This window comes from Typopeltis vanoorti, chromosome 1 (assembly GCF_054136105.1).
Source record: "Typopeltis vanoorti isolate ZY-2024b chromosome 1, IOZ_Tvanoo_1.0, whole genome shotgun sequence".
NCBI classification, from domain to species: Eukaryota; Metazoa; Arthropoda; class Arachnida; order Uropygi; family Thelyphonidae; genus Typopeltis; species Typopeltis vanoorti.
The window spans coordinates 31,632,200-31,647,289 of record NC_143549.1 but is presented as its reverse complement, the minus strand read 5'-3'; the positions used below and the strand labels follow the sequence as shown (position 1 = coordinate 31,647,289).

The following is a 15,090-nucleotide window of genomic DNA, read 5'->3' as shown; positions in this document are numbered from 1 at the left end:
ACTAAGGGAAGGTCAAGTTTTAACAACTTGGTCACATTCTGTAACAGTGTTACCATTGAACTAGACAAGGGGAATGGCAAAACAAAAGCAAAAAGCCTTAGCAAAATCCGAATACTTTTGGATTTTGCTAAGGCTTTTGGCTGAATACAGCATGGTAGACTGTTTCATAAATTGGAGAATATGGGTTCGGATTATAGAATATGAGCATGGATAAGAGAATAGCTGATTGAAAGATATCAAAAAGTGGTATACAGGGAATGTGAGTCTTCAAGATTTAAAGTAACCAGTGATGTGTGTCAAGGATCAGTCCTTGGCCCATTGTTATTCAATCTATACCTTAATGATATTGGAAAGGACATATGACATATAGCTATTTTTTGATGATGCAAAGATAGATGGGTAGGGTAATCAGGTATGCTGCTGATATGCAATATTTGCAGAATGATTTGAATAGGCTGAATTGTTGGCTTGGGAAAATTGATTTTGGTTCATTGTCAGTAAATGTAGCATCATGGACTTTGGCATGATTATGAGGGGGGGGGGGATCTGGAAAGGTCTGTTAAACACCTAGACAAAAATTATATTAAGGCAACTGATATAACCACAAGAAAGAACATACTAGTAGCAGAGTTATGAAGTTAACTTAATTTCTTATATCCTTGTATGTTCTTTCTTTTGGTTATAGCAGTTGCTTTAATATAATTTTGGTTCTAGGTGTTTATCAAACTTTCAAGACCCCTCCCCCTCCATCCTCATAGATATTTAGTGTCATGTTATATTGGTGGGATTATGCTAGAAAAAACTCAGTCTAGGAATCTTGGATTAGTAGATAGAAAGTTGAAGTTCAGTGGCCATGTAAGATTGCAAATACAACTCAAAAGATAATTGCAATGCTGAAATGAACTTTGGTATGTAATGATAAGGATATCATTTTGCCTCTTTACAAGACATTGAGACCTCATGTGGATTATTGTGCATAGGTATGGTCTCCTGGTTTCTGTGTTGATCCTGATACAGTGGAGAGAGTGGAAAATAGAGTGTTAAAAATTATATCAGGATTGTGGAATATTGATTATGAAGACAGATTGAGAATTTGTACACTGCAGACATTAGAAAATAAGAGAAAGTGGGGTGATATAATTGAGACATAAATTTCTGAAAGGGCATACAATATTTGAGTTGATGGGATTTTTTATTTTATTTAAGGGTGAGGAAAGGAAAGGAGGGCATTCTTGGAAGCTGAGAATGAATGCTGCTAAGAAGTGGCTGAGATCTAGATTTTTCTCTCAGAGTGGTGCAACTGTAATGAATTGCCATTGGATGTTGTGTGTGCAGGCAATGTGAATGAATTCAAGAACAAGTATAATAGCTGGTGCGTTTAGTAAGTGACCTCTCTTGATAAGACCTTGACTCTTAATAATAATAATCTCTTGTTCAAGTGCATTTGATCTTTTCATTCTTGATATATAGAGCCTCTGTAGTGCATTCGGTATGGACGAAGCCCTTTGTTTGGAAAGCACTGGGTTTTATTCCCATCCTTTATCTGGTCACTTTTTTTATTTTTGTTTTTTTGTCTCATATGTAGGTAGAGAGGTTTTTTCACCCAGAAATTTGGGTTTTTCATCCATTAGAGCAGGAAAACCTGTTCTGTGAACATACACGGATCTACAGTCATAAAATATACTTAATCCCTCATTTGGAGAGCTTAACCTGTCCTAAGTGATGGGGGCGATGGGGAGTGAATCTCATATGAAATGAATAAATTGATATAAAAATGCTAGCCACAGATCTGTTGGCACAGATTATTTTTTCTTATGTTTTAATTGTGAGACAAATTGGAATACTATAAATAATGAATATTGACTATTTTCATAAGTAGTAATTTATTTATAGATTTTTTTTTGCCCAGAGCATTGTGGGTATTATCTTCAGTAGGGATGGTAGAACAATAGCACAGGCACGTATGACAAGAAATAACACTGCAAATACAAACTCGTGAGCAGATGCATGTGTGAGATTTTTTTTTTTTTTAGCACTTTTAAGCATTACTACTTCCCACAGCAGGAATAAATTAGGTTGCTGTTGTATAGTAATAATTCACAGCTTTCTTTACATATTCTTTCTGTATGGAACCTACTCTTGTGTTGGACTTCTAGCAAACTCTGTGTTGAGTTATAGCATGTCTTGCAAGTCTAGCCTGTTCTGGTTCATGGTATCTGATGTAATTTTGATTATCCTCAGGATTAAGAGCTGCATATTTTGTGGATAAGATATCCCATTAGAAGGGCTCAACCCATCCTAAGAGATGGGAGAGGATAGGGAGAATCCCTTACAAAAATAAATTCTAGCCACAAATGTGCAAGGAATCTGAACACCACAAAATGCCAATAGAGCAGTCTCATTGCGGAACCTAAAAATATGAAAATCTTTCAGGTAGAAGAGAATGCAGTTGAATGGCAAAAGTTCTATGTGTTTTGCTGATTACTCAAATTTCTGAAACATAAATGATAGCTATATGATTAACTGCATCTTGAACTGCTGAAGATGAAGCGGCTCCACGTTCATTTATGGTCTTGCTGGCAAAAGTGTCACTGAAACTGAAAGGTTTCTATTCATATAGAAAGTTTTCCTTCATGATGATTAGCATTTCTGATCTTTTCACAAATATTGCAATCAGTGACACAATTCTTCTCTTACAGAACAAATATCCACCTGATATTATGGCTCTCTTTGCCCTCATACTACATTCCGTTATTTCATGTGGCAAAATAATTTTTACCTACAAAAAGAAGATACAGCTGTTCACTTTTACTACTTTTTAGAATTACTTTTCTTAACATCTTAATTGTAATACAAGAATTTTTAAGTAAAAATATATCAACAGATTATTTTTGTGGTTAGCTTCTTAGTATTAACTAAGAAGTTAACCTTTTTAGTAGCCTAAAAAAAAAAAGTGGGGAGGAGACATTTGATAGTGTTAACCAATATGGAGAGTTTAAATATATTCTATTGCTTAATTAGTTGTTTACTTAAATCTATCCTTTCTTACCTAAAACCTTGTACAATCAAAATCCTTCTGGTTGCTCTATTGTTAAATATTTATCCTTTGTGATTTATTCTCTTTATTCACTTACTTTAATCTTATTCTTATATCTAGGATTGTTTCCTCTCCGGATACTGGCAAATTTATATTTTGCTGCGCCAACCAGTATCCTATAGCAGAAAAGATCCTTGTTCAGGGAGACAATACTAGAGTCTGAAGACTACTTACACAATATCTTACTTAAACTGCCGTATAGATTTAGATTATTGCAGTCGTGACCTAAATCTATTATTATATTCACTTTCTAAATCCTTCCCGCCAAAATAGTTCTATTTTTATAAGTGGTAAGTTGGAATCGTAATCAGGCATGACTCAGGTTCAGCTAAATATGACATGTTTATTGGAATATCTAAAACACAATACAAAATTCATACACTCAATTATGCTCAATACTAAATAAAACTCGAATTAAGAGGTTAACACTTTCTAAATTAATTAAATCTTATAAAGCATGCTAAACACAGTAACTGCATATTGGGATAGATAGCAAATGATATGAAGTTAAGCTAAATACCTTTCAGTAGTATTACTCACAAGAGAAAACTAACAAACATTCTAATGTTACTGAGATACTAAATCCTACTATTCTTATTGCATCAAGTTAATCCTATCACATACAAAATTACAAAATATCTCCTCTTCCAAACAGTTCTTCTTACTCTCAGAGGTGGTTAACTTTCTAAATAGAGACTGTCCACAGAGTTCTTTAGAATACAGTTCTTAATTTCACATTCGTAAACAATCTTCTCTCTTCTAATGAACTTTCACACAACAGAGTAATTGCACCTTACCGAGCTTTTTCCGCGGCTTTCTTCACCATGTGTATGTCTGGATACTTCTCATCTATTGGCTGTCCATACACCAACATAGGGGTTATGCTGTCTTCATTCCTTCTGCCGAAAATGGACTCAAATCTTTGCGTTTCAGGAACAACTCAATGGGACTTTTCAGCAACGGCTCGATTCTGCTAGGACTGGAATTTTTACCTTCAGCTTTGCATAGAATCCTACTTCACTTTAAGAACGCTTGCAGTCTGACATCTTATCACAGACTTCACCCCCCCCCTTTACGCGAAACTGCCCGCTAACTTCTGAACCACCAAAACAGGAAACGTTACGACCAGAGAGAGTCTTCGGATACAGGCTCAACCTCTTATATATTCTTCTATAGAGTGCCCTCTTTTCTTAGTCCCCTTTTTGCACACGGTCCTTATCTTTTCACCCCTTTGGGTTCATCCTTCGCTTTTACGACGCTGTTATACTTGGATTCACAGAATACATGGCAACATAATTTTCCGAGTAACCTGTAGCCGCTAGCATTACGCTGTACACGTGTAGCTTTATGCCTTCCAGGAATTATTACTTAGCAACTTTTTAGATGACTCACAGTAAATTTTACATAGCTTAAGTGAGGCTTAAATTTAAATCAGATTATCTCTCTTTTTAGATATTCTTAAAAATGAAATCTTAATATAATCACATCAGCTTAAATATAAGGCACTTGAAATAAAGAATACAAATTTTACATAAAGTGAAGAAGTTTCACTTTTAATTACAGCTGATGTGCAGGTATTTCTCTTTGTCAGCAAGTTTTATATGTTAGATTCCAAATGAATGATTTCTTTCCAAGATTCCTTCATTTAGCCATGGGCTCACCACTATCTCCTCCAATTGCTAACTTTTATATGGAAGCTTTTGAGCAACATGCTCTTTACTTAAGAATGTACATTTTGACTTACGTTGATGACATTTTCATTATCTGGCCACATGGCTGCCAAACTTTAAACGAATTCCTCAGCCACCTGAACAAACAACAACAACATGAAAAATTGAAGATATGCATATGATTTACTATTCAAATTGAAAATCAAAACTCACTTCCTTTCCTGGATACACTAGTCATGCATCTTCCCTCAGGCAGTCTATCCTTCACTGTCTACCACAATCCTACACATATTGGCCAATATATACATGCTCTTTTCACTGCCCTTCACAAAAACTTGGATTCATTAACATATCAACAGAGTTATAACAATTGCTCTAATAAACAAGCTCTTAAACAAGAATTACAGATTATTAGCAATACATTTATAAATAATGGCTGTAGCAAAAATACCATCAAGAAATGCATATAATATAGACTACAGTAAAACCATAGCTATCCTATACATTCAAGGGCCATCAGATGAAATAAATAAATTCCTCACCATTACGATCTTAATGCTTCTTTTAAACCACTTATAAAATTAAAAAACCTATTCAACTCCTCTAAGGATTCTCTACTCCCTTGGCTCACCTCTGGAGTATACCATATCCATTGCACCTGTAACCTATCTTATATTGGTGAAACTAGATGTACAATTACCTATCCATAAAAAAAGAACACAAAGATTAAATTTAACAGTTTTGGTTGAAGCAAGCCTTTTAGATCATGCTCTTAACACCCTGCACCAAACTAATTGGAAAAGTACCTGTTCCTTTATACAGAAACCTGGTATGAATGCAAATTTAAAGAAGCCTGTGAAATTTTGATCAACCACCCTAATCTTAACATAATAAAAAACCCAAGAATTTGGATGGCACACATTCAGCCCACTTAAGTTCAAGTTTTCTAACAAACCCTTACTTTAGGACTCTAAAGCAATAATTTCAGCTCTTATTGGCCCATAAACTGTACTGTTTTGTTCTAATTTATGTGAGAGCACTCTCTAGCTTAATATATCTCTTAATGATTTGTAACCAAATAGACAATAAAAATAGCAGGACACTAGCTTTGACGTAAGTTTTTTTGTTTCACTGGAGGTCAGGCCAGTAGTTTTAACAGTTGACCAAATTACTGTGACATTAGCATACCATGTATATTGTAAATGTAGCTTTTCTTTGTAAATATATATGTGTGTGTGTGTATATACTCTAGATGATGACCTTGATATGAAGGTTGAAATGTTGAGCGATTATTTTGGTTTATATTAAACTGTAGTTTCACTATAACATGGTATTTGTTTCCATAATTTTTAATAATGTATTCAGATAGAAAAGTAATTTGTGCTCTGATTCTTGTATTAATGTGTCCACTGAATAAAGATAGAGAAAATGAGGCTGATGGATGAGAGTCTTCATGGTGCTTAATTTCTGATGTGGGTGATGATAAGATAAACAATAAATACAGTAATCCCTCGATTAATGTGTCCCCTATTAGTGCGTCGTTTTTTTTTTGAATACCCAAATTCGATTAATGCACCAATGTACATCTTAAAAATAAATGTTACAGATTTTAAAAATTTTCTATCTATACATTTTTATGGCTAACTATTTTAAAAAATCACTCACCAGAATGAAATAATTTAGTTACCGATTTAAAACATTTTACAAAGTTATTTTTAATGGCATCCTACACTACTTCCATGTGCACCATGTATGCTATGTTCCAAATTTTTACTGCCAAAATTTATGTCATCTGCTATAGTATGCCCACAGATTCGAGACCCTTCGACACTTCTGCGCATGTCACAAAAAAGGAGAATCCATTCCGATAATAGGGTAACAATCCGTCTTCTGAGATGAGTTGTTTATTATTACACGTCGAAAAATTAACTTCTCTTTTATGATCATTGTAGTTTTTAAAGTGATAACTATTTTGCTTCTATAACAGTTGGGAAATTTTATCTATAAAGCACGTGATTTTGTGTGTTGGCGACCAATTCATATGTCCTTCATTTCTTTCTCCCCTTCAATGATAACATCCAAGAGTTAATTAAATCTCACTCTGAAGAACCGAGTGATTCCGACCTGCTAAATTTAGATGCACAGCGGGAAGATCCCAAAGAATATGAAGAAAATTTAACCACTGATAGTCAGCCAAAAGCGATTTCATAGAAATAATTTGAAAATATTTTTTGTACAATCGAAGTTTTTAAGCAGAAATGCTTAGAGGCTGACCCTGATGAAGAGAGAAGTAGTAAAATTTGAAGCGGAAGAGGAAATAGGGCCATACCCTCGGTTGTATGAAAAAAAAAAGAAACAAAATGTCCACCAAACTACATTAGCTCAATTCTTTGTTAAGAAGTAGAATAATAAAATTTATATTCTGAATATGTTTTATTGTCTTTCAGCTTCATGGTTTTCCTTTAACTAGGCTGAGACATACCTTAATTAAGGTTCAAAAAAGAAATTTGAGGAACGAATTATACTTTTTCCCATAAGTTACTATATTCGATTAGTGTGTTTTCGATTAATGTGCCTGTTTTAAAGAACGCATTAGGCGCACTAATCGAGGGATTGCTGTATAATGAAAAATTGGAGATTTTGGGGCCTCCATCTAGTTGGTGAAGAATGAGGTTTAAAAAATGAGTTAATGGCTTATTTTCAGGCTGTAAGATGTTGAATTTTTGAAGAACTCTTTCGAACTCTGCCATGCTGCAAAACTGTCAAATCTGTACAAGCTCATTGCTTGGAATGTACAGTATGGAAAGGACACATACAGTGTTCTCCTTTAAGAATAGCCAAAGTAAGAAAAGTGGATTCCTTCATATTATTTGTAAACCTTATTTTGATAAATGTAAATCCATTGTACATTGATCAACCAACCTCTCGTGTATGGGCTCAACATAAAAAAAAATAATAATAATAAAAAAAATCCATTGTTCAAATTAATGAGCACATTTTTAGGTGCAAGATGTTTGCTATATGAGGTGTTACTGTATCAGACTTATCTTTGTGAGGACCTCTATGAGAAAAGGGTATATGTGTAACTACAAGGCTGGTGATTATAATGAGCTCAGGAAACAGCTTACAGATGTAGCATAGAATGAGGAGTTAGCTGGAAAGGAGATCAATGCAGCTTGGAGGATATTCAAGAACTGTTTAGTAGAAGCAATATCTAAATATATTCCAAGGATCAGAAGGTTAAATAAGGCAGGTGTGAAATGGATGAATAAAGAGATTGGGCATGTGATACAAAGGAAAAAAAGGCATTATGGAAGCAACATAAGAGAAGTGGTAATGATCAATTCCATAAGGATTACAAAGAACAGGCAAGGAGAGTGACTTGGTTGGTAAGGGTAGCAAAAGTGAAGTATGAGCAGCAGTTAGCTAATGAAGCCAAAAAGAATTCTAGGGAGTTCTTTTGGTATGTAGCCAGCAAAAAAAAGAATGATTATGGAATGATGACACTGACTGGAGAAAACTGCTGCAAAGGATATAATTGAGATATTTAATGAATAGTTCAAAAAAGTCTTTCATTCTTGTGAATGTGACATCATGGGGAGTTTGAGAGCAGTTGAGGATGAGGAGAGACTGACTGTAAGTGAACAAGTTCGGTATATGGGAAATTGAGCAAACTTGATGTTAATAAGGCTGTGGGACTTAATAATATATCGCCATGTATTTTGAAGGAATGTGACAGGGAGTTGGCACCTGTCTTGACATGTTTTTTAATATGAGTCTTGCACTGGGTCGAATTCGAAAGGGTGTGGAAGGAGGGCAAGATTGTGCTGCTTTGTAAGGGAAGTGATGTAACTCAAGAATTAAATTATAGGCCTGTCTGTTTTCAGATTTTGTGGTTAAAGTGTTGGAGAAACTGGTGAGAACTAGGATCCAGAATTGGGTTGAAAACAATGGTATTATCTTTGAATTTGGATTTGCTAAAGAGAGAGAGATCATGTTTTAGTAATCTACTTACTAAAGTCTGGTTTCCCGAGTGGTTAGCATATCTGCTCTCCAGCCAAAAGGCTGTGGTTTGAATCCTGCCATGGGCATGGATGTTTGTGATTGTGAAAATACTAGCTGTCGTGGTGGTCAGTAGATGGCATTGGTGTAAATGATGAGGTTCACTGTAGTTGGTGGATTGAGTGGCGGAAGCAGAGAGTTGTGGAGTACCCTCCATCGATGAGTCTTTGGACTCCCTGGAGGTGTCACGTAATAATAATAATAAAAATACTTATTACAATAAGGTAATGGCTTCATTGAGGAGAGGATACACAGTATTACACTTAGATTTTGCAAAAGCTTTTGATAGATTACCGCATGATGAGTGGATAGGGTTGGATATTAGATTAGTGCATTGGATCAGAGACTGGCTATCTGATAGGTATCAGCAAGTTGTGTATGGGGGAACAACATCCTGGAAAAGGAAAGTCACTAGTAGTGTGCTTCAGAGGTCTGTTTTAGGGCCATTGCTGTTTAACCTATATGTTAATGATATTGGTGAAGATTTGGATGGGGATATTCAGTTGTTTGCAGAAATGATGCAAGGCTGGGGCAAACTAGAAGACTTACATTCCAAGAAGACCTCAATAGATTGAGTGAATTGTGAATGGGTACTTTGCAACGGTGAACTGGCATCCCCAGGAAAGGGGATGCCAGTTCACTGTTGCAAAATGCAAGGTTTTAAAATTTGGGAAACAAAGATGGGATGTAGAATTTACATTTAGTGGAGATATATTGTTGGAGGTGGAGGAAATAAGAGATCTTGGATAAGGATCTGAAATTTAGGGACACATTGCCAAAATTGTGAGGACAACACAACAAAACTTTGGGAATGATGCAGAGGACATGACTTGTAGAAGTAAGGTTCTTGTTCCATTGTATAAGGACTACTAATGTGTGCACAGATTTGGTCACCTGGTTTTCAAAAGGATGAAGAGATGTTGGAAAGGGTCCAGATGTGACTGACTATGAACTCTAGAATATTAAATATGAGGAAAGGTTGAGAAAATGCAATTTACAGAATCTAGTGGATAGGAGGAGGGGGTGATATGATAGAGACCTACAAGTTAGTAAGCGATTCTTATAGGATCAGTGTTGAAGAGGTTTTACAGAAAATGGTGGGAGATCAGGGTGAGAACCAGAGGTCATCTTTGGAAGCTGTATAAGGTAGATAGTTGTGAATGATTGGAATGCCTTGTCTGAGAGTGTGGTGTCTGCAGAGAATTTGAGTGCATTTAAGACACAGTATGATGAGCTGTATGTATGACAAAAGGACCTCCTAGATAAGCCTTTGACTCCAGGAGTCTTAGGATAATAATACATGATTTAGACCTTTTTTGCCACTACAAAAATGTGAATATTTTTTGAATTATTGGATTATTTGAAAATATAAAATGTTCTACGAAAAAAAAAAAAAAAAAAATAATATATATATACACCTGATAAAGGAAAATAGCATTTTCTAGCTCAAATTTTAATCACAGAATCATAGTTGAATACGTTCATACTCAATAAATTACATAGCCTTGAACACCCATATGATTTTACAATATAATAATTTAAAGTACTTCATGATATAAATAATAACAAAAGAACAAAATAAATTATTTATTGAGCTCATTGATATTTTGCTGGATTTCTAACCAGCATCATCAGAGCACAAATTACAACTGTGATAAAACATGCTGCACTTGATTAACTTGCAAAGACAGTTCAAATTGTAATTGAAAAGGAAGTAGTGTCATATAAAGATGGCTTCTAGAGGTCAGAGCAAAACAGTTCATTCAGAGAAAGTGAGGTAAAATGTGGTCATAGAATGACTGTTCTCAGTATCTTTAGCCAATTAATGCAGCCACATGTGGTGAGGTTAGAAGGGGGAGAGATTGTTTCATAGCTGATGGTGATTCCAGAAATAGAAGATGACAACTATGCTGAATAGAGCTTCAGGCTTGTCTTCTTCCATTTAATCCTGTCCTGTGTCTTTTCAAGGACCATCCAAATAATGGTCTGCCAGTTCTGACTTACTATTCAGATGATCATAAATGTAATTTTTACTTTCTTCAGGGATGGTGATTTAGTAGCAGGCTAAGTTGCAGACATAAAGAACTTTACATGTGCAGGAGCTGATCCTTAAAGAGGATGAAATAATGAGTTGCTAACTGGGTGTGTGGTTTGAAAGTGGCATTGAGATTATGAAGAACTTTTGCTGTTTTCAAATGTCTCTTCTTGAATAGGGGATAGTTTTGTTGGGGATTTTTGTGTCGTATATTGGGAGGGGGAGAGATGCAAATAGTATTTTGTCTGTTTTATATGTTTTGTGGCCATTGGCCTAAAAAAAAGTTGCAAAGATAACTGAGTTCTCTGACAAAGTCATTAGAACAGATAGCCCTGATTCTTCATTTAATTGTTTCAAAGTTGCTGTAATGTGATGATGTGACTATTTATATAATTACTGTCTTTGGTTTCTTATAAACAGAAAAAGATAATGATTCATTTGATAGTTATGTAACTAAGGTGTCTAAGAAAGGAAGACATTTTATTTTATTTTTTCTATAGTGAAGTATTTTTGGGTGGTGGCTGTTTAAATATGCTAAAAATGTATTTAATGTCTAAACTATAAGATCACGTAGCAGTGCTAGGTTTCTAGAAATTCTATACTTCCAGAGTATGGAATTTCTAGAGGGCTCTAGAAATTCTATACTTCACTCTCTGGCTAGAGGAGAGAAAAGGAAGGAACATTTTTTAATCCCATGTAGCTGTTAGTATGTTTTTCCTTCTATGAAAAATAATCTTGGTGTATGATTGAACTTAGTTTATTATCTGGCCCCTGGAGGACAGTTTCTTTTCATTTACGATTTCACCAATCTAATGAGTGCTCTCTGTTTTACCACTTTTGTAATTTGTACTCTGAAGATGATGGTTATTATTCAGCAAAATATTAGGAAGCTGAAGAAATTATTTTGTTCTTTTGGTATGTTATACACTGTTATGGATAACCACCAACCTAAACCTATCAGTAAGTTTTTAGAAAATGAAACATTTTCATATTATTTTGATTTCTCTTGATTAACAATATTTTTTTCTTTTTCAGTTACGATGATTGCAAATACTGATACTAGGTGGTACCTGAATCTCACTACCAGTATATACCGGTTTAGTCCAGTTAATATGTTTACCCAAGATATGAAACGTTTTCATGGTGATGATGAATGCATTTCAACCACTAATTATGAAAAAGTGGTAAACTTTTATTATCATTTGATTCTGAATTCAGATAAAGATCATGTATATCCTAAACATGCACATGAAGAGCTATGAAGTACAAGAAGTTATTGACTTGTAAAATAACATATACTGCATCAGTTGTGTGAGACTCACAAAGGCTGGCCCTTGGAGTTGTTTTTCATCTTTAATGCTATACAATATGTAAATTCAACCAAAAATCACAAGAAATTTCTTATATAGTTCCAGGACATCAACAAGCGATGCTTCAGTATGATTTTAATTAAGTATTGTATTTTGATCTCATTGGAATAGTAGCTCTATATATATATAGCAGGTTTTGGAATTTTCAACATGAAATATAAAATGATTAAATATTTAAATAATTAATCAGAACTAATATACTTTAATTATAAATTATATAACATGAAGTTATTTATTCTGTAAATTTCACTGCTTATCATTAAAGGATAAGATCATAAAAAATTGTAGAAACATCTTGAAATGTTTGCAGTAATGTTCATTGTTACATAATAAGCTAAAAAGAAGGCAGATTATAATATATCATTTTTCATAGCCAATAGACTTCTGTGATATGCTAATTCATACTGAAAGGATTTCTAGAAATAAATTACACATATTCCAGTGTGTATTTATGATACAAATGGAAGTTATACGGATACATCATTTGGTGGATGATGACCTGATTGCCCACCCATGCAAAAATAAATATGAAAAGTCTCTTTGACTTTTCATAGTGAAATGTAAATATACAATTAAATAAAAATTAATACAACAGTTAATTTAGAATTTTAATATAATTTAATTGTTGCAGGTGATTTACACCCAAGTGTCAAGGGCAGATATGAATTCAAATTTAAACAAAGCACAAGTAACATAACGAAGACTTGAAATGAGAATGCATCAGTCATGTGATTTAGTATCTCTGAACTACTCTGAAGTCCCAATGATATTTTTATATATGTTATAAAAAATTTAACTAGGAAGGACTATGTGAAGAAGAGCTCATTTAATCTATTCAAGTTGGTCCATAAGAAAACAGTTGTTATGTAAGTCTTAAGTTGTTTTTTTTTTCCCAAAGAATCCTATGCTTGGAGGAGAAGGCACAATCAGCAAGTCCAGATTGTTCTGGCTTGTGGAATCTAATACTGTCTATATTTTCATCATAGTGAACAGCTGCAGATCTCTTGGTTTACTCAAAGTATGAGAAATTACATGCACAGGAAATCTGTTAGACACCAGGACAGGCTAGACAGAGAAAACTGTCCTTTGCACAGCTTAGAAAAAAGGAAAACATTAATTGGGTGAAAAGCCACTCTGACATCAATGGATTTAACACGTTCGCTGCCACGCTACTCACTCATAGTTTGTTCCCGTACGCCAAGCGCTTTCGTGTCTTCAAGGTCACTACGAGTAATCTCGTAGCCGGCTTATCAGATAGAATTTTGTTTCATACGCCAACTACGAGTAATCTCGTATCACTTCCATCTATATATTACATGTGCTGACGCCAGTGTTTATTGCGTCTAGTTCAGTTTTAGTCTCTAAGAACCTTTAATTTCGCTATGGCCAGTAAAAGAAAACTTACTGATATAGAAGTAGAAGCTTATGCTAATATGAGCGATGATGAATTTCATGAAATATTTGGTTCCGATTCCGAAGATGATCCTACAGACGACTCTAGCAGTGACTCCAATGATGGAGAAGCTTTTGAAGATGAAGTTAGCAACCAGCCAAATACATCAACATCAACTTATTGGGAAAATTCAGAAGAGCCCCCACAATTTGACTTTGTTGAAACTGCAGGTTTTAAAATTGACACTGGAAATTTCAGTATCAAAAGGTTAGTTGAACTTTTCTTTTCTGAAGATTTTCTCACAATTTTAGTAGAACAAACCAATTTATATGCTTTACAAAATATTGAGGAAAGCTGAGCGCAGTTCAAAAAAAGTCGAAGAATTTCTAACTGGAAAGCAACATCATGTTGGAGGCTTAATGGATATTTTACAACACTCAAAAAGAATTAAAATAGAATTTAATACTTCCTATATTTCGTCCTAGTCACTAGGACATCTACGGGGATTACATAATGTAACATGCACACACAAATCTTACAATACTAAGCCCAACCACGTGGGTGACACTAAAGTCATATCTAGGCGGAGCGCCCTCCAAGGGCGGTAGTAGGTGGCCTGGAATGTAAGGTGGGACCTCTGGTGATGAGTGTTTCCCAAATCTTTGGAAGGTTAATACAACCGTATTTATTAAGGTTTGGTTGGTTTCTGAGAGCTGCTGCTGCTTCTAAGAAAAGTCTCTCTTTCTTGAATTTGCTGTGGTGGAGCATGGTGGTTTTCTTCCATGATACTCTGTGGGTGGTGTCCAAAACATGGTCAGCCAAGCCTGAATGGCCATAGTTATGTTTGCATATGTAAGACTTGTGTTCCTCCAGGCAGATGGATGCTAATCTGCCTGTCTGTCCAAAGTACGCCAGCTTACAGGAACAGGGTACTTTGGAAACTCCAGGCAGCGAGAGAGGAGGGAGTTGATCTTTCATAGAACGGATAAGGGTAGCAAGTTTGCGGTAGGGTTTATATGCTGTGTGTAGGTTGTACTTTTTTAGTATCTTGGCTATTTTTTCAGATGTGCCACGGATGTAGGGTACATTTGGATAAACAAAACCCAAAGGAATTTATATTCTTCACAGATTCCTTAGCAGCCTTTCAAGCTATTAAAAACTGCTACACTAACCATCAAGAAATACTTAGAGACATAGCAAAAAACAAACTAAAAAAAAGATTCCAAAATAATTTTTCAATGGATTCCATCCTATGTGGAATTAAAGGGAAATGAAACTGCAGATGAAGAAGCAAAAATGACTGCAAAATCAAGTGATAACACAGATTTCAATCTTTTTAGAACCACTCAAAAAAAAACATAAAAAGAATGATTCTCCAGGACATGACTGACCACTGGTATTTAGCAGAAAAGCCAGGAGCTACCATCAACTCCATGTTTAATCGCTGTGCCACTACCATGATC

General features: G+C 34.8%; 1 protein-coding gene across 2 annotated transcripts in view; it reads left to right on the top strand.

Moving 5' to 3' along the window:
* The window catches only part of LOC150109868 (N-fatty-acyl-amino acid synthase/hydrolase PM20D1-like), a 230,874-nt gene extending 218,041 nt beyond the window's left edge, over positions 1–12,833 (top strand). For both annotated transcript variants that reach the window (XM_090397063.1, XM_090397055.1), the window contains one exon: positions 11,900–12,833. In XM_090397063.1, the coding sequence (XP_090253189.1) occupies positions 11,900–12,126 (227 nt within the window). In that variant the 3' untranslated portion in view covers positions 12,127–12,833. The remainder of the gene's footprint in view (positions 1–11,899) is intronic.
* The last annotated feature ends 2,257 nt before the right edge of the window (positions 12,834–15,090 follow it).